General features: G+C 34.8%; 1 protein-coding gene across 2 annotated transcripts in view; it reads left to right on the forward strand.

The window, feature by feature from the left end:
* The window catches only part of CFTR (CF transmembrane conductance regulator), a 181946-nt gene that overhangs the window by 105115 nt on the left and 55634 nt on the right, over positions 1 to 21197 (forward strand). For both annotated transcript variants that reach the window (XM_017535077.1, XM_037740808.1), the window contains exons 14-20: positions 531 to 1254; positions 3426 to 3554; positions 10476 to 10513; positions 11174 to 11424; positions 14304 to 14383; positions 17818 to 17968; positions 18862 to 19089. In XM_017535077.1, coding sequence (XP_017390566.1) covers positions 531 to 1254; positions 3426 to 3554; positions 10476 to 10513; positions 11174 to 11424; positions 14304 to 14383; positions 17818 to 17968; positions 18862 to 19089 — 1601 coding nt within the window. The remainder of the gene's footprint in view (positions 1 to 530; positions 1255 to 3425; positions 3555 to 10475; positions 10514 to 11173; positions 11425 to 14303; positions 14384 to 17817; positions 17969 to 18861; positions 19090 to 21197) is intronic.

Raw genomic sequence — 21197 nt, forward strand, 5'->3', positions numbered from 1 at the left:
TTATCAAATTCTCAGTTATTGTTGCTGTTTTATTTTTAGTGAAACATTAATCTTAATGTAAGCACTTGAGAAATAAATTGGCGGTCAACCTAAAATGTAAAAAAAAGAAAGAAATTAATAGAAAATTTAAAGAACAACAAGACTCTTGACATTTAAAAGACATGGAAGTACAGATCTCTAGGGACCTTAAAGATCATCTAATACTTTCCTCATTTTCTAGATAAATAAACTGAGACCTAGAGGATAAATGATTTGCTCAAAGTCAAATATCTGCTTAATATAGGAAATTTTATTTCATTCTCAGTCTGTTAACATGCAACTTTTCAATATAGCGTGATATTTCATGCTATCAGAATTCATAAAGTACTAATTTAATTGCTACAGAGTACTTATAGAATCATTTAAAATATAATAAAATTGTATAATACAGATTATATGCTATAAAACATTAATAAAATGCTAAAATGCAAGACATTATTGTAATAAAGTATTTATAAAATCGATATTTATATCTTTTTATATTCTTAAAGCTGTGTCTGTAAACTGATGGCTAACAAAACTAGGATTCTGGTCACTTCCAAAATGGAACACTTAAAGAAAGCTGACAAAATACTAATTTTACATGAAGGTAGCAGCTATTTTTATGGGACATTTTCAGAACTCCAAAATCTACGGCCAGACTTTAGCTCAAAACTCATGGGATATGATTCTTTTGACCAATTTAGTTCAGAAAGAAGAAATTCAATCCTCACTGAGACCTTACGCCGTTTCTCATTTGAAGGAGATGCTCCTGTTTCCTGGACGGAAACAAAAAAACAATCTTTTAAACAGACTGGAGAGTTTGGGGAAAAAAGAAAGAATTCTATTCTCAATTCCATCAACTCTATACGAAAATTTTCCATTGTACAAAAGACTCCCTTACAAATGAATGGCATCGAAGAGGATTCTGATGAGCCTTTAGAGAGAAGGCTGTCCTTAGTTCCAGATTCTGAGCAGGGAGAAGCAATACTACCTCGCATCAGCATGATCAACACTGGCCCCGCACTTCAGGTACGAAGGAGACAGTCTGTTCTGAACATGATGACACACTCAGTTAACCAAGGTCAGAGTGTTCACCGAAAGACAACAGCATCCACACGAAAAGTGTCACTGGCCCCTCAGGCAAACTTGACTGAGCTGGATATATATTCAAGAAGGTTATCTCAAGAAACTGGCTTGGAAATAAGTGAAGAAATTAATGAAGAAGACTTAAAGGTCAGTATAAATTGCTTGTGGGTACTTCACCCCACAGAGTGCATTTGAATAGAATGCAATATGTAGCATGTAACAAAATTTACTCAAATTATGAGATTAGGATAAGGTTTATCTCAAAACTCAGAAAGCATGAAGTTTATTAATTATGCAAGCAACTTTAAAATGTAAAATAACAATTTCTTTTTGCAATGGACATATCTCTTCCCATGAAATGGGAAAGGATTTAGTTTGGAGTCCTTTACCAAGCCAGTGAAAATCATGACTATAAGTTAGAAAGCACCTGCTTTATTACCATCTTGAACCCTCTGTGGAAAGAGGTGCAGTTTTAATAACTGTGTAAACAAATAGTAGCTTTCATTATTTAGAGCTCGCAAAATAATTTGTGTGGAAGCAGCTTATATAAGGTATATAAACATCTAGCCTCTTGATAGGACTAACTCACATTCTGGTTTGTATATCAGTCTTGCCTGAATTTAGCTAGTGTGGGCTTTTTTTATCTTGTAAGTTTGCTTTATACATTGGGTTTCTGAAAAGATTTCTTTTAAAAAATGTATGTGAAGCTCAGCATGTACTAGTGCCAATCTTCAGACAGAAAGTTTGTTATATTAGGTTTCAAGTATAAAAGCATTTTATTCTTAAAAGAGGAAAAAATACTGTAAGGAAAGTTTTTGTTGTTTTGGTAGAAAACTTAATGCCTTGGATGAAATGAGCCATAGGCAGGGTTGTAATGAATTGATATGTTTAATAGCATAGATCATTTGAGAATAATGTGACCTTTGACAAGACACAAGTCATTAACATCTCTAGGCTGAAGTTTCCTCCTTTGTAAAATGAGGGAATAAAATATATCCCTAAAGTGTATAATTTAATGATAATTTGTTTATATAGTTGTTGTTGTTGTTGTTGTTTTTGAGATGGAGTTTCTCTCTGTCACCCAGGCTAGAGTGCAATGGCATGAACTTGACTCACTGCAATCTCTGCCTCCCGGGTTCAAGTGATTCTCCTGCCTCAGCCTCCTGAGTATCTAGGGTTACAAGTGTGTGCCACCATGCCCAGCTAATTTTTGTATTTTTAGTAGACAAGGGGTTTTATCATGTTGGCCAGGCTGGTCTTGAACTCCTGACCTTGGGATTTGCTTGCCTCGGCCTCCTAAAATGCTGGGATTACAGGCACCCATCCTGAGCCACCGTGTCTGGCCTGTCTATATAGTTTATTATCAATCTAAATGAATTTCTCAATCCTGAGCCTAAAATTTAGTTGTAAAGAATCATATCCTTGTCTAATAATTGTTACTGTTTATGGATTGCGTCTAGTGCTAGGCGGCTTATATTTAGTCCCCACAACTACCCTGGAAGGTACTTACCATTTTTCACATTTACAGATAAGGAAACTAAAGTTTGACAACATGTTTGAATTCTAGCAGCCCCTAGCATGTTAATGGTGGAGATTGGGTTCAAATCCAGATCTGCCTAACTCAAAAAATGCATACTCCTAACCAGTGCACTGTATCCCAATTCCATAGGACCCTTTTTTATGTTTCATAGTGCTTTCCTATAAGTTTTGTTGATTTTGTGAGAAACAAAACTACCTTTTCCTTTGGACTATCTGGACTCTCTCGTTTTCAAATTTTTGAAATGTGTCTATTTGCTAAGAGACAAAGATTTCTAGAGGAATATGCCCAGGATTGGAATTATGTAATTTAAATCATAGCTGGAAAGAGAGATAGTCCTAAGCTACTAAGGAATGTTCAAACATAAATGGGCTTTCAGTCTTTTGGAAGACCTTTATAGCTAGTAGTATATTGAGCTGTACTTGTCCATGGACCCCTGAAGAAACAGGTTAAATCAAGGAGAGTTCTGGGAAACTTCATTTAGATGGTATGATCTATTTGATAAAAGATATGCCACTGTTAAGCCTTAAAATGGTAAAATCATCCAATAATTTTGAAAAATTATGGTGTTTCTCAACTTTAATAAAGCTGTGTTGCTCCAGTAGACATTATTCTGGCTATAGAATGACATAATTCATAGAATTTATAATGATTTATATCTGTTAAAATACACTTAGATTCAAGTAATAATATTCCTTTATTTTCACATTTAAAAGTAAAACCACAGTGGTGGCATGAAAGTGTACTGTCTTATTATAATAACCATAATTCTTTTATTCAGGAGTGCTTTTTTGATGATATGGAGAGCATACCAGCAGTGACTACATGGAACACATACCTTCGATACATTACTCTCCACAAGAGCTTAATTTTTGTGCTAATTTGGTGCTTAGTAATTTTTCTGGCTGAGGTAAGAATGTTCTATTGTAAAATACTACTATGATTTAAAGTTAAGAATAGTTGGGACAGATGTATACATATTATGCACGCACATATTTGCATATATAAATATGTATATATACATACGTATATGTGTATACATGTATAAGTATGCATATATACACACATATAACTATACGTATAAATATGTATATATTACATATATTTGTAATTTTATAGTATATAATGGTACAGTTTCATATAGTTCTTAGCTTCTAAAAATCAACAATTAGAAACACTATTGATAGTTTATTTCATATTACATATGAAATACATTTAAATAGAAACATAAGAAGAATTTTTAATAGATTTTAATAATAAAAGAGTCAAAAGCTCAAAGTAGAAGGCTTTTATTTGGATTGAAATTAAAGGCCAGGCACGGTGGTTCATGCCTGTAATCCCAGCACTTTAGGAGGATGAGGCGGGAGGATTGCTTGAGCCCAGGGGTCAGGACCAGCCTGGGAAACAGTGAGACACTGTGTCTGCAAAAAATTTAAAAATTAGCTGGGCATGGTGGCATGCGCCTGTATGGCTGAGGTGGGAGAATCTCTTGAGCCTGGGAGGTCGAGGCTGCCGTGAGCTGTGATTGTGCCACTGCACTCCAGTCTGGGTGCCAGAAAGATACCCTATCTCATAAATAAATAAACAAAACACTGAAACAAATCTGTACTAAATTTTAAATTCATTTGACTCTAGATCACGGGTAAGCTTTTGGCTTCCCTGGGCCACAATGGAAAAATAAAAGAATTGTCTTGGGCCACACATAAAATATGCTTATGATATCAGATGGGCAAAAAAACAAAAACAAAAACAAAAAAAAAAAGAAAAGAAAGATCCGTGCATAATCTTCGTGATATCTGCCACCACAGATAAGCAAAATAGTCCACTCATGCAAAAAGTTGAACACAGCTGCTCAAGATATTTTATTATTAAATATGCAGGCAATTACTATTTAAATGATGATTTCTTCACAAAATGAGATTAAAAATATATTAGTGGCTTAGCATTCATTTTAGACAATCTTTTTAGAGATTCAAATAACCTACTTGCTTACAGAAATTTGGTTGTCTTCAATGTCCTCATCGTGGTTTCTTTACCAACCGTCTGCTGTTCTTTATATCACCAAGCTAAAAAAAGGGGAAGAATGAAAATCACATCATAGGCCACAAGTTCAGATCTTCATCAGCACAAGAGGTGCCTGAAGCAGTGGATGAGGATTTTCTCATCAGGAGCAGCCACAAAAATGCTTAAAAGGGCCTGGCAGGGAGCAACAGTGGGTGATGTGGGTGATCTGGCTGGGAGGCTGAATGGAGAGCGTTTGTTCTTCAGCTATCTATAGAAGGCGGCTGTCACTCAGCACCAGCGAAGGCCTTGCCATGAGGGAATTGGGGATCAGGTTTGCCAGATATTTTTGTGTATCAGGATAAAATAGAGGTCCAGCTATTTTTTGGTAATTTTTTCCTATTTTAAAATACGGGTAGTTGATTACATAAAAAAACAAAAACAAATGAATACCATATGGCCACAACAAAACACATTTGTGGGCTGGATTCAGCCTGTGAATGATTACTGCAGATATTTGTTCCAGAGGACACCCTGGGTATGTCCTAATATAAAGCCTAAATCTAAACTCAAGGCCCATGCTACCTTCAGGGAATAAATGACCCAGAAGAAGAGCCACCTCTCCTAAGGAAGTATAAATGTATAAATAACTGAGACCTAAACTTGTAACTATGCATTTTTCCCATTGCTGGTTGTTGCTAACCTCAATTAAGAAGGCTTGATGATATTTGTAAAGTATCATCACTCCACCATGGTCAAGTAATATCTGAATGGTCAAGAAATATCTAAATATATGTATCAAAAAGTTGTGCATACAACTGCTGTAAATTAACAAACCAAATGGAGGCTCAATGCAAGATGCAGTATAGCATAGTGCCAACTCTGGAATCCAGCTACTCAGAGTGTGAATTCTAACTCTGTTCTAACCATGAAACTGAGCAAGTTAGTTAAACTCTCTGAGCCCATTTTCTCATTTGAATAATGAGATTTTAATAGTACAGCTACATAGCCCATTTTGTGATTTAAAAGACATCATGATTATAAAGCACTTAATGTAAGGCTTGATACATAATGAGCAAGGTTTGTTGCTGTTATCATTAGTATCCTTAATTATCATTATTATAATACTTAGTATGAGATGGACAAGTTCATAATAGCAATATAATGAAAATTTTAATGATTCATTTTATACTTTAACAAAAATATGAGATTGGGTAATTTATTACTTTTATGTGAGCAATAAATATTGCATTAAAATATATTTAAAATTTACCACATTAGTCTCTGCCAGTCATGCCAAATGACCAACGTGAATGTGAAAAAAACCCAGTCTGTGCCCACTTAATCTCAACCAGCCCTTTATAATTGTTAATGACTTGAACCTCTGCCTTGAAAGATCACATAAGTTAATTGTCTTCAACTTACCTGAATGTGGTGGTGATTTCTGTAAATTTATAGGACCTTTGTCTCATGCAGCTCCATGGAGTTGAACTTATGCACCTTTAAAATGGTTTGTACTTAATTAATTGAGTGTTGATCTGCTTCACATGTGTACAATATTATGCGCTCACTAAACCAAGAAAACAGTGGTCCTTTAGGGAAAGGAAATAAATTATAATAGAGAATTTAAATGCCATATAAATATCTATTATTAGTTTAACTGCCACAATTACTGCAAAAAATGACCTTTTAGTAGACAAAACAATTGATTTTGACATTTTCTGGGCAAGAAATAATATACTATCCACAATTTTTGGCCAGTATTCTGTAGGCCTTGCCAATTAACTGGTTCTCAAAATTTTGAATAATAAAAACTTGGTGATAATAGAAAAAAATAGTAATTTTTAAAAACTGTGCACACCATTATACAACTAAACAATTTATTCACCAGTGTTCATAATTCTATTGCCTTCCTCGAATCAAAATTTACAGTTTTTCTTTCAGATGAAGCTCCTTTATGATACCAGTGTGCCCATTTCTCATTACCATTGAAATGTCTCATTAGCATGTCACATTCTGGTACAACTGCTAATCCAAGATGACAGTTTAGTTATTTTAAATTTAATTGAGAATCTTATACTCATGATCAGAGAACCTAAAGGAAGGTTAAGATATGTTTCTTCCTTGATGTAAGTGATTTGTCTATTTTTAGTTTTCCTAAGGGTCATATTTCAATTGAGATTTATATTTTTATAGGTTAGGTAAAATATGCTTCCCTTTTACAATATGAAATACATAGTTTTTTTTAAATTTTCTTCAAAGCTATTAAACTGAAAAAATAATTTGGTCTACTCAGTTTGTTAGCACTTACTATTTTTGAAAGGGAATGAGTCTACTTTTGTATTTTGTACCATTTTCCCTGCTATAGAACAGTATCTTTTGTAAATTCTTAGACATTAACTACAAAGAAATAGGCAAAAAATTATGTTAATTCTTAGACCCCTGCTTGGCAGTGCATCATTGACTAGATGAAGAAGAAATGAAGACAATACATTAGGAAGCAGTTTCTTGATTATCCTTATTTTTTATTTATTATACTTTTTAGTTATACTTTAAGTTCTGGGGTACATGTGCAGAACATGCAGGTTTATTACATAGGTATACACGTTCCATGGTGGTTTGCTGCATCCATCTAGGTATTTCCCCTAATGCTATCCCTCCCCAATCCTCCCAACCCCTGCTAACCTTCCCCTAGCCCCCCATCCCCCAACAGGCCCCAGTGTGTGATGTTCACCTCCTTGTGTCCATGTGTTCCCCTTGTTCAACATTCACTTCTGAGTGAGAACATGTGGTGTTTGGTTTTCTGTTCCTGTGTCAGTTTGCTGAGCATGATGGTTTCCAAAAAAACTCACCATCGCTGGTCATTAGAGAAATGCAAATCAAAACCACATTGATATATCATCTCACATCAGTTAGAATGGCAATCATTAAAAAATCAGGAGATAACAGATGCTGGAGAGGATGTGGAGAAATAGGAACACTTTTACACTGTTGGTGGGAGTGTAAATTAGTTTAACCATTGTGGAAGACAGTGTGGCGATTCCTCAAGGATCTAGAAATAGAAAAATCATTTGACCCAGCAATCCCATTACTAGGTATATATCCAAAGGATTATAAATCATTCTGTTATAAAGACACATGCACACATATGTTTACTGCAGCACTGTTCACAATAGCAAAGACTTGGAACCAACCCAAATACCCATCAATGATAGACTGGATAAAGAAAATGTGGCACATATACACTATGGAATACTATGCAGACATAATAAAGGATGAGTTCATGTCCTTTGCAGGGACATGGGTGAAGCTGGAATCCTGGTTCAACAACCAGAGTCTTGTAGTTGACTAGAATATCTGAAGATCCTGTTTAATGCTTTCATTCTGATTGTTAAGAACATGTCATAGAACTGCTGTATCCTGTTTCTTTATGACTTCCCTCCTGTTTGTTGATTAGAAATCCCTGAATGGCTTACATTATTAGTACAGTAGAGAGGTAGTATATTCCCATAAAACCACTGCTGCTATTGACTGATAGCAATCATTTTAGAGCAGCGTTATGACAGTTGGTTTATGTTTTAGGGTGTCATTTGACTTGTGAAGCATTGAAATCTGTGTATTAAGCATACTGTTTTCTATGTGGTATAGAATTATACTTAAAACCCTGAGAAAATGGAAAAGAAAGATATTTTTACTTTTCACCTTAATCATCTAGGACTATCACTCTATCATAAGCAGCATAAACTTTATAATCTCAAAACATTTTGGAAATGAAATGACAGAACTTGCTTACTTGATTTTTCTATATACACAAAATATTTTTTAAAGTTATTATGTTAAGTCCTTGAAAATATTTTGTTCTAGTCAATATAAAAAGTTTAGGTTGGTAGTTCTATGTGGAAACAGCCAGGAAACAACTTTATATTATGATGACTAGACCAGTCCTTGGAACATTGCTTTGGTTATTGTTCCATTAGTAAATGTTATAATTATTTCTGAGATTTACTCACCATCAAAGAATGTTGGCAATGCCAGCATTATTGACACTCCTCTAATTAAAGCAAAGGGGAAATATAATAACAAAATATGATAATAGCCAAATAAAGAGTGACTCAGAATGTATACCCTTATCTAGGATCTTGAGTAATTTGATTATTTTTAGGAAACAGACATTGGTACCAGAAGACTTTTAAAATAGCTAGATTGTTTCTGGATTTCTTTTCATTTTGAATTAACTTGAATTTTGAGGAAATAAGGGTAGTTTTTTATTGATACAGTGCATAGAAGCTCTATGTACAATGAAGAAAATTAGGAAAGTGAGAATAATGCCATTAGATTTTTTGTCATTATACTTCTATCTGATATGTGAATTTAACTAAAACTTATATACCTCATTAAAATATAATATTTCCTAGTGTAAATTTCTTAATTTAAATGTCCCCTGTAAGGTTTTTATATATTCTTAATTACTGTTAAATATTTAAGGCAAATTCCAGTATAAAATAAGACTTGCAGATATCTTCTAAGAATATTTGTTTGTCTCCTATTTATTTTTATTCTATGTTCATTTCTAAAATTATTTTACTCACAACTGTTTTTTTCTATTTCATTATATCGTAAAGGTATTATTTGGCTAATTGTATAATTTCAGGGTCATTTCTAATATTCCAATTGTGATGATATCAACACAAGATTATATTTCTCTATAGGGTTTAAAAGAATGGAATGCCACATTGAAATAGAATAGAACACAGATGATCTAAATATAAAAAGGACTGCAAAAATCACAGTTGTTTAAAAAGGTTTTTCGGTTTGTTTGTATATGGTGTAGAACATGTCTCCTTCAGCCAAATGTTCCCACCTTGAGAAAGCTGTAGAGGTTCTATGTTGTCCTAGTAACAATAATATGTTTTAACCTGAATGTACCTTATCTTTATTCATAAACTGTGACTTTTTACATTGTTGAAACTTTTTTTTTTAAGGCAGTCTCACCCTGTTATCCAGCCTAGAGTACAGCAGTAGTGCGATTTTGACTCCCTGCAATCTCTACCTTCTGGGTTCAAGCAATTCTGGTGCCTCAACCACCTGAGTAGTTGGGATCACAGGTGTGCGCCACCAGGCCTGGCCAATTTTTTTTGTTTTTTTTTGTATTTCTAGTAGAGATGAGGTTTCACCACATTGGCCAGGGTGATGTTAAACTCCTGGCCTCAAGTGATCTGCCCACCTTAGCCTCCCAAAGTGCTGGTATTACAAGTGTGAGCCACTGTGCCTGGCCTGAAACTTTTAATTCGTTTCCATTAATATTAATCTCACCTTTTCCAATAATTAATTGGTTTCCCAGGTACTAGTCCCCCATAATCATTGAATGGCAAATGAAATTATTTATGGCAGATAAACATTAATTATCTGCCAGCAGGCTTATATTTGTGTTTATTATTTTTATATAACATATTTATAAAATACATATTTGTGATCTAGATCTATATATTTGTTTTATCTCTTGTGTTTATTATTTAAAACATTCAGTTGTGGTCTTGGCTGTCCTGTGAGACAGGACAATAGTTTCTGTTGAAAAAGGAGAAATGGCAAAGAATTTACTTCAATGAAATTTGAATTTTATTAACTTAATGTGTTCTCATCATAAATAATAGTACTTAGAACAACTATTACAGCTGCTGGACCCAGGAACAAAAAGCAAAGGAAGATGAAATTATGTGTACATTGATGTTGGTACACACATCAAATTGGTGTGATGTGAATTTAGGTGTGGGCATGGGAGGAATAGGTGAAGATGTTAGGAATAAATCAACTGTGTCTTCTTCCATTTCAGGTGGCTGCTTCTTTGGTCATGTTGTGGCTCCTTGGAAAGTGAGTATTCCATGTCCTATTGTGTAGCTTGTGTTTTATTTCTGTTGATTAAATATTTTAATCCACTATGTTTTTACGAATTGTAATCCACTTTGTTTCACTTCTCCCAAGCATTATGGTAGTGGAAAAACAAGGATTTTTGTTTAAATGATAATCATTAGTTGGACGAGCTGGCAAATGCCTATAGTCTAGCTCCTCCACAAGCTGAGGCAGGAGAATCACTTAAGCCCAGGAGTTCAGGGCTGTAGTGTTCTATCATTGTGAATAGCCACTGCACTCCAGCCTGTACAATATAGTGAGACCCTATATCTAAATTAAAAATAAATAAATAAATAAATTGTGAGCATGTGCAGCTCCTGCAGTTTCTAAAGAATATGATTCTGTTCGGTTTCCATGAAATGCAATAAAAATATTTGAAACAACATTACACATTTAGGATTTTCTTTAAATATTTTAATTTAATAAAGATAAACTTTATCAATGTTAAGAAAAAATATCCATTTTCTTGCAATAATAGTAAGTTTTTGAGATTAAGGATACATGCTCTGTTAATGCAATATGTTATATTTCTTTAGACTCAAATTTAGTTCCATTTACATGTATTGGAAATTCAGTAAGGAAGTTTGGCTGCCAAATAACAATTTGCATTTTCCTTTACAGCACTCGTTTTCAAGACAAAGGGAATAGTACTTATAGTAGAAATAACAGCTATGCAGTGATTATCACCAACACCAGTTCGTATTATGTGTTTTACATTTACGTGGGAGTTGCTGACACTTTGCTTGCTCTGGGATTCTTCAGAGGTCTACCACTGGTGCATACTCTAATCACAGTGTCGAAAATTTTACACCACAAAATGTTACATTCTGTTCTTCAAGCACCTATGTCAACCCTCAACACATTGAAAGCAGGTACTTTACTAGGTCTAAGAAATGGAAGTATGACACACCATCAATAGGGCCTGTGGTTTCATTGGTTTTCTAGTGACAGTTCTGGCTTTTGTACAGAAGCATCTGCCTTTTGTTGAACCTCCTTTTGACTGGCATGCACATTTCCCAGATATTATAGGTTATCATATATTGTTGCTCCTGATATTTCTGTGTTAGATAATTAGAGTGGCTCGGTTTGTAAGAATGTGATGGTGAGACAATAGCAGCTAAGAAGGCCCTTATGGGTCAGACATACCTCTCTTTTCAAATATTTGGTCTAGCTTTCTTCTGGGCACCTTGTTGCCAATATATAGTGTTGTTCAAAAGGGCAGGATATTTGAAGTGATCAATGAAAATGTGATTTTTCTTCTATTGATTAAGTTTTCTGATGGAGTAGAATAATCTAGTTTCATGTAACTGCTCAAAGTTATACAGTAGGGGGGAATCCCACATTTATTTTTAAACTGTTTTTATATCATCATATTTGAAGTAATAGAAAGTCAGAATAGTAGAATAAAGGTCCTAAAAATTAAAAATCTAATAAGGTACTTTGAAAGAAATCAATTCTGTTGATTCCTCATTAGAGAGATTTGCATTTAAAGACAAGTTAATAAGGATTTCCCCAAGTTTTTTCACAGCAATCTGTGAGCATTTTCTCTGTTGAGGCATTTACTCTGAGGTATGAAAAGATGAATCAGTGAATCAGGCACAGTTCTTGCCCTGGAGAAAGTCAGAGGTGAGAAGAGGAGTTGACACAGAAATATCTGATATAAAGCAAAGATTAAATTCCAAGACTGAACTTTGCAGAAATCTAAAAAACTCAAGAAAAACCCATCATATTTTCTGGATAACAAAATTTCAGTTATTAGTATGTAGGAAGATCTTGATATTAATTCTGAATCCCATGTGTGTTGCTGAAATCTTGCCTCATTTGAATATAGTCATCACCATCCTCTGTTTTGGAGCTAGGAGTTTTAGACTCAGTAAGTCCAATTAACTTGATACAGTGATTTTATTTTTCATGGAAATCTGAGACCCAGACAAGGCAGGGGATTTGTCCAAGTTTCTAGAAGAGTCAGACATGAGCCAGGAGGCACAGTGGAAAGAACATGAGCACTGCCTGAGCTCCAAGTTGACGCCTTAAGAGCAGTGATCATGGGCAAGTGACTTTTCTGAGCCTTGGCCTCCTCACCTGTGAAGTGGGGAAAAGAATACTGTATCCCAGAGAATCTTTGTGAGAATGAAACGAGGCAATTTACTTGCCTGCTACAAAGCCAATGGGAAATCGATATTAGTTCCCCATGGTTCCCTTCTGTGGGTGCTGTTTTCACAGAGGATGCACTGGTCATTCCACCTCTTCTTTTTCAAGCTCCTTATTCCCTTTAACACTGTTCACAGTTGGTTCCAAACCATTTGAAATATAATAAGCAGCAGGATGGTTTTTCTTTTCACCAAAGCAAATTTCATTTTCTAAACACTGTTTATAAATACCATGGGCTATTTTTCTCAAGTTTTGATTATCATGAAAAGATACAAATATGTTTAATTAAATATTCTAAAGAACATATTAATCAGTAAGCATGTATTAAATAATTCCTACATATAAGGCCTTTTTGCCTGGGGCTATGGGTGATACAAAATAAATGTGGCCTTATCCCATTGACCTCTAGCAAATTTACATCCTAGAAAAAGAGTTAAGATATGTTTATAAGTGCCAGTGATATAAGACATGCATATAGTCATTATAATAGAGGTGCAAACAAGATTTATTAAGTATGTCCAGAGGAGGCAGAGATTAATTCCAGCTGGAGGAAACACAGATGCTTTCTTGCAGGAGGGGCATTTGAGTTGAGCAAGGGAGGAAACACAGATTTTGACAGTGAGAGATGAGGGGAAAGGGGTTTCAGGTGGAGGGGACCGCATGGGGAAAGCAGAGAGGTAGGAAAGTGTAAAGTGTGTTTAAAGAATAGAACAGTTTGGGTGAAACAGGATATTTGAGCAGAGGAAGCTGGTACTAGGTAGGCAGGTTGAGGCCAAATTATGCAAGGCATTAAATATTAAACTAAGAATTTTGGACTTTATCCTGCAGTTTATGGGGGATAAATGATAAGATTCAATATCACTTTATTTGTATAGTATTATGTTTCATATTCTCTAATTGTTTGTTTAATTCCTCTCTAGGCAATGAATTCCTCAAGGGCAAGGAGCATAGCTTATTCACCTCAGTTATCTCAGTGCCTAGCATTGTGCCTGGTACATAGTAGATCCTTGTATATACATTTTTTAATTGAAACAAGTTATCAAACTTACAAATGTTAATCCATGATTCAGATGGCAGGTGGAAATGTAGACTGTCAGTGAAGAGGGTAGAAAGAGAATATGACAAAGGAGGACCAGATAGTGCGGCAAGCAGGGAGAGAGAGCAGCCACGGTGTCCGTAGAGTTATGTCAAAAAGGTTTGGAAGTCAGGAGAGGGAGAACCCTATGTTATGGGATACAAGTGGAAGGAAAACGATGACAGCTTATCCAGTAAGTTGTCATTAAATGCAAGGTTGGAAAAATAAGATTGTAATAGCAGAATGAGTACCTACCCATTCCTGACATAAATTATAGTAAAAGCTATTTCAAAGACATGGGGTGTAACTTGAATCTTACAAGAATCTGATACTTTAAAAAGGTTTAAGAGTACAAGACAATAACTTGAACCCAAAGTTTTCTAAGTCCTTATTTATCTGATTACATGCTAATTCTTATTTGGGATCTGAATGCGCCTACTGTGACCCAAATGTAGTATTGGAAATATTGATATGTCTTTGAAAAATCACTGCTTTTTGAGATGTTTATCATCTTGTATATTATAGGTGGGATTCTTAATAGATTCTCCAAAGATATAGCAATTTTGGATGATCTTCTGCCTCTTACCATATTTGACTTCATCCAGGTATGTAAAAATTAGTACTGTTAAGTATCTTTGTATTTGCCATGTTGTTTTTTTTTTATTTTTAGTAGAGACGGGGTTTCACCATGTTGACCAGGATGGTCTCGATCTCTTGACCTCGTTATCCACCCTCCTCGGCCTCCCAAAGTGCTGGGATTACAGGCGTGAGCCACCGCTCCCGCCATGTTGTTTTTTAAATAATAAAAAGCAAATGTGATTTTCTTTTCGTTTTTTATTTGATTGAGAGTTGAAGTTCTGTCTATTGCATGAAGTTTGTTATTATCCAAAGCCTTCAAAACCGACATAAATTTAACAAATTCAGTAATAAGTCTGAACTGTTTACCTGTTTACCTGGCCAAAACATGAGGCAATCCCACATTTAGATGTAAAGTTGTCTACTTGGGAGTGATTTGAGAGGCACAGAGGACCATTTTCCCTCAATCATTGGCAACACAGTGTGACATTTTGGCATTGGCATCACTATTTGATGGAAGCCAACCTACCCCCAAAAGGCCTGTGTTAGAATGAAGATGGATTCCCTGGGTGGGTTACACTTGAAACTAACCTCACCAGTGAACACTTTGGCGCAGAGTAGCTAGCCCGTTCCCCCACGATAAGGACCATAAGGAAGGGACAGAAACAAAGATAAGTTTTTGAACAAGAGAGAGGGGAAAGAAAAATCTAGGTTTTTGAGGGCTGTCCCTGAGTGATAGATGTGAATAGGCCTCCAGGGCAGCCTGGCTTAGAGGCTGATTCTTTGGGTCGGTCGGGGTGACTGACTGGTGGTGAGAGTGGAGAAGAAAAGGGGGGTGGAGGAGGTGAAAGTGACCTTGGGACATTAGGTCTCCAGAAGTGACAGGATTTAAGGAGTGTTGTAAGCTGTGATTGTTGGACTAGGTTTGAGTACAGCTTCCTGAGCTTCCTGACTGGTTTATGTCAAGCTCCAGACAGCAAATGCCACAATCCCAGTGATCTCCTTGGAGAAACAGTTGGAATAGGTTGCTGCCCGTCTTGGGATGAGTCATTGTACCCTCTTGCTCTTTCCCCACCCCTGCAAAATAATAACACTGTATTTGACTGAACATATAAAACAAAAGAAGGATTACAACATAGTGTGTATATATAACCAACATTGGCAGGTGCAGAAAAACCAGACTGTCAGTTTGCCTCATCTGAAATGATTGACACAATCAAATATATATTTACTGTTCCAAGTGAACTTTAGCATTTTGGATTTCCTTCAGTTGTCTTGTTTAAAGATATAACTTAGAAGCAGCTGATGGAATATTTAAATCCATGCTTTGAATTCATGCATTCAAAGAAACATGTACTGTGTCACTAAATGCTGGATATTTGTTTATTATGTTAAGAATATAAATAACTAGTCCCAAATATAGTATTATTAGATCAGATAAAAACTGGAATGTGAACCTCTTGACCTGATTGCAAAAGTCTTTGCCAATGGTTCTTCTCGATAATTATTTAAGGCTCACTTCAGAGCTCCTCTGGAAGAGTTAATTTTTAAATATTTATTTTATAAACTAATATTTTTGACATATGTGATAGCTCTCAAATTTTTTCTTTTATGCCAGTTTGAATCATTTCTGCTCAACTTTTTTTTTTTTTTTTAAATTGAGACAGAGTCTCACTCTGTTGCCCAGGCTGGACTGCAGTGGCACAATTTTGGCTCACTGCAACCTCTGCCTCCTGGGTTCGAATGATTCTCCTGCCTCAGCCTCCAGAGTAGCTGGGATTACAGGGGCCCACCACCATGCCTAACTAATTTTCGTATTATAATTATAGACGGGGATTCACTACGTTGGCTAGGCTGGTCTTGAACTCCTGACCTCAAGTGATCCACTCGCTTCAGCCTCCCAAAGTGCTAGAATTATAGTTGTGAGCTGCTGCACCTGGCCCTGCTCAACTTTTATTGCTGAGATTCATTTGATTCATTTGTCGTTGCTTCACAAGTGATTAGGCAGAGGTCTTTTATATTAATTTTATACTATTTTATACTATTTTGTTTGTAAACGAATCTCATATTAAGGAAGCATAATATATGACAATCCAAATACAGCACAAATTTGATTAATTCTGATTTTAGTAAATAATCACAGGGGTCCTTTAAATTGTGAGCTCCTCTGGTTATATTTAATTGTGTCATACCTCTGGTTATATTTAATTTCAAACAAATGAAATTTTGTTCTGTTCATGATATTTCCAAAGCAGATTATCTATAAATGTTTTAAAAATATTTCTGTTCACTCTATTTTCTATTTTTTTCTCTTTAAAATGTTATTGTGACAAGTCCACTTAACATGTGATTTACCCTCTTAACAGATTTTTATGTGTAAAATACAATATTGTTCACTACGGGCAGAATGTTGCACAGCAGACCTCTGGAACTTATTAATTTTGTAGCACTGAGACTTTCTACCTATTGATCCCTCTCTCCCCTGCCCTGTTACCCATGGTTTTGCTCTTTGCTTCTATGAGTTTGAGTATTTTGATATCTCATATAATTCTTCCTTCTATTTTCTAACTTTTGACAATGTTCTGACAAATTTGCATTCTGGTTTGGAGCACTGTATAATGAAAATTGAAAATCTGGGTTCTATTCTGCAGATCCCACTATTTTACCTTGATCAGACACTTATCTTAAAGGGTCTCAGACACTTATATTGTCACATGTAGAATGGAGAAGATAAGCCTGATAATGGTTCCTTTCAATTCTAAAGTAATATCAGTTGAAAATGCATGTGTCGCTCATGGAAACTGGTGAGTTTCCTCACTGAATAGCATATGGATGTTATAAAGTGTTTATTTTTTTAAACTTTCTGCTGACAGTTACTTTATTCAAATGGGTTATTGTGAAGTAATTGTTAGCAGACTTCATACCTTTTAAAAACATGTATTTGGTGTAAAGTAGAAATATAAAATTTATTAAGTATTATTTCTTTCAATGTTAAGCATGAGAAAATAGACTCCAAAATGTTACACAGCTTGCCTATGTGACAAGCTTATATTTCAAGCAGAACTTTCTGAATCAAAAGACTCCAAGACAAAAGTCCAGCTTTCAAAAACTGTCTAACCAAAATAAGTCCTAAAATTCACCTTCATACTAAAATTATTTTAAAAGTTTATTTTAAATTAATATTCACTTAAAATTTATTTATCATACAATACTTTAAAGTGTCTAGGAAATGAAAATATTCCAAGATCAAAGAACACTGTGTTTCAAAACCTCAAAAATGTTATCAGTGACCCAAACAGTTTTTAAAATTTTCATAAAGCCTATGAAAAATATACTTGCAAATGGCTACTTTCCTATTAGGAACAGAACAGGGAGAGTATTTAGAAATAAATCACTGACACACTTTGTCCACTTTCCAATGTGAAAACATTTACTCACCAACATGTTTTCTTTGATCTTACAGTTGTTATTAATTGTGATTGGAGCTATAGCAGTTGTCTCGGTTTTACAACCCTACATCTTTCTTGCAACAGTGCCAGTGATAGCAGCTTTTATTTTATTGAGAGCATATTTCCTCCAAACCTCACAGCAACTCAAACAACTAGAATCTGCAGGTATGACAGTGAATGTGCGATACTCATCTTGGAAAAAAGCCACAAGAGCCATTTGAGATTCTTTATTGTTAATCTACTCTTCAAAAAAAATTCTGCTTTTTAACTTTTACATCATATAACAATAATTTTTTTTCTACATGTCTGTGAATATAAAAGGAAGCTACATTACAAAGTATACGTGGATTGTTTTTCATAACTAACAACCATGTGACTTCATTTTGGTTTTCAAATAAGTGGATAGAGTCTTACCATGGTTGGTGTACAGGACATTCATTTATAATGTATTTATATCAATTAAATTAGAAAATGATAGTGCTGCTATTACTAAAGGTTTGTCTGGGTTCCCAAATGATACTTGATCAAATTTGTGCCTTTGCCTTTTTGTCTTCAGACCCCCTTTTTTCATGTGCTGGAGCTGCCATTTCGTGTACCCCAAACTCTACTTGAGCTGTTAGGGAATTCCATTTTGCAGTGACAGCCTTAATGTGGGTGCATTTTCAGGGAATAAATAAATTTTCAGTATGTTTCGGCTTTGTAGGTTATTAGCTAAATCAAATCACATAAACTTCCTTAATTTAGATACTTGAAAAAAATTGTCTTTAATTTACAATTACCCAGAAAAACAACTCCCAGTGGTAGCCAAGAAAAACGAATAAATAGCGGTGGTGATTTTTTAAGTTCATATCTATGGTAGCCAAGTAAAAAGAAGGATAACTCATTAATAAAATAATAAATCATATCTGTTCAAAGTATGACATCATCATGAAAAAAATCTCTTTTACCAATGACATTTGTGATATGATTAATTTAGCCTTTTTCAGGTACATAGTATTATGAAATTACATTCTGTGTTTTATGTTATTTGCAATGTTTTCTATGGGAATATTTCACAGGCAGAAGTCCAATTTTCACTCATCTTGTTACAAGCTTAAAAGGACTATGGACACTTCGTGCCTTCGGACGGCAGCCTTACTTTGAAACTCTGTTCCACAAAGCTCTGAATTTACATACTGCCAACTGGTTCTTGTACCTATCAACACTGCGCTGGTTCCAAATGAGAATAGAAATGATTTTTGTCATCTTCTTCATTGCTGTTACCTTCATTTCCATTTTAACAACAGGTACTATGAACTCATTAGCTTTAGCTAAGCATTTAAGTCAAAGCTCTGTCAATGAATAAAATGCTGCATTCTTATAGGTTAACAATTTTAGATATCTTTAGAGTTTTTTGGGAGTTTAATAATTAACAAATTTTTGGTTTATTGTTGAACAAATGATTTCTTTGAATTTTTATTGTTTTATTGTTGAACAAGTAATTTCTTTGAAATTGGAGATATATGTAGTGTTATCCCTATTTTCACAGTCTTAAAAACTGAGACACACAGATTGTCAGACAGCAATTTTGTGATGGAAGGAGAAAAAAGTCACCTCTTCATACTCATATTGATGAAGAGTCCTGGCCTCAAAATTAGTAGATCTGTAAAGAGCTATCTGAATAGGGGAAATGAAACATTCCCATTTAAACACACACACACGCACACACTCTAGTTCCCCTTGTCAGCATGTTTCTTTTTTTAAAAATCTCTTCTTGGTAAAATTTGTTATCTAATGTGAGTTTTGCACAAATCAAATTGACACAGAAAAGAAAGTGCCATGTTTTTCAAATACAAGTGTTCTGGATTTTAGGATCTTTAGTCAAAAACAAAATATTTAATAAGTAAAATAAAAATCTATGTAGGTAGATTTGTTCCTCTAATTTAAGAATTTGAATTTCTGTGTATTTATGATAGTGTTGAAGTAAATTGTTATATGTGACAGTGAATATTCAGAGAAAATGCCAAATCAATGCCAAATCTGTAGGCTCACTGGATTGTAAGAACAGAATTCTGCTCAAACTAAAAGGAGGCATTTGTTGGAGTTACAGGAAGGCCTCAGGGAGTACTGAGAAGGTGGTGCCATTGGCCCTTAAAGAAGCTGGAACAAGCACAGGAGAGTCAGCTGCAGCTCTTATTTTTCTTGAGTCCATATCTGCCCTGGGTCCATTCTGTTCTGTGGCTGTTTGATTAACTTCTCTCTCTGAAGACTAGTTTTCTTGGTGTATCAGGGCTATTCCACATTGACTTTATGTAGTATCTCCATTCTGGCCTCCTGAATTAACAGCAGAGTTCCTCTATACAATCACAAAGTCCTAGAGAGAACAGAAAACAGGTTCCTTTTGGCTCAGGGGTCCACCTGCAGTCTACTCTGCTGCTCTGAGAATAGTGGGTCCACTACCTTTGTTGTTCTCTTAGCTAGGGCAGTGGAAAGTGACTCTATGAAAGGAGTATACACGGGCAGGCAAATGTACTAATCCTCATCGGTACTGTAACTTTAAAAATTCTTTTAAGTTATTTGAAAATAAAAGCAAAGAAGGCTGAATTACGTAAATGAAGATTTGTTAACAATTAATTCAAACCAGTATTACACATGCTAATAACATGGTTGAGTGTGGCTGAGTCTTGATTTACTAGGTGCAATAATCAAAACATTTAACAATCAGTATAATACAGAACTTACCAGTCAAATCAGATGCTCAGCCAGAGTGGATGTTGACCACCCAGCTATTATTATCCCTGGCTCAACTGGTCTTCAACTGTATTAACTTGCAAACATTAATTAACTCTCTAAGCCCCTCATTTTTCTCAAGTGTAAATAGACACAATAATATCACCTATTCCATATATGTGTGGTGACTATTAAATGTGATAATTTGTGCAAAACACTTAGTATAGTGCCTGGTCCTTGGTAAATACCAAATAAATGTTATATGACTTCTTCTTATTAAAATTTTATCTTCTCATCTTAACCTTAAGAACAAGCAATATATTGGAGCCCAAATAAATCTTACCTATATCAAAATAATTTAGTACTATGTGCAGGTATATGCTGTGTATATTATGCCTTCTGTTAGAGGAACCGCAGAAACGAAAATTTCAATTAATAATGTGAATTATTTCTCACAATTGTAGAACCTTTTGACAATTTTATCATGCATTATAGATGTACAAACTCTCGACTGGAACTTGATAGCCTAACTTTATAGTAATTTAAGAACATTCCTCTTAGAGAATTTTTTGGCCATAATACTGAATACTTATGAATTTTAATTAGTGGTCCTTATAATTAAACACTTAAGTATTGTTCTTCCCAGATGCAACAATCTTTTTTTTTTTTTTTTTTAATAAAGGGC

This window comes from Cebus imitator, unplaced genomic scaffold (genome assembly GCF_001604975.1).
Source record: "Cebus imitator isolate Cc_AM_T3 unplaced genomic scaffold, Cebus_imitator-1.0 Scaffold90, whole genome shotgun sequence".
Lineage (NCBI taxonomy): Eukaryota > Metazoa > Chordata > Mammalia > Primates > Cebidae > Cebus > Cebus imitator.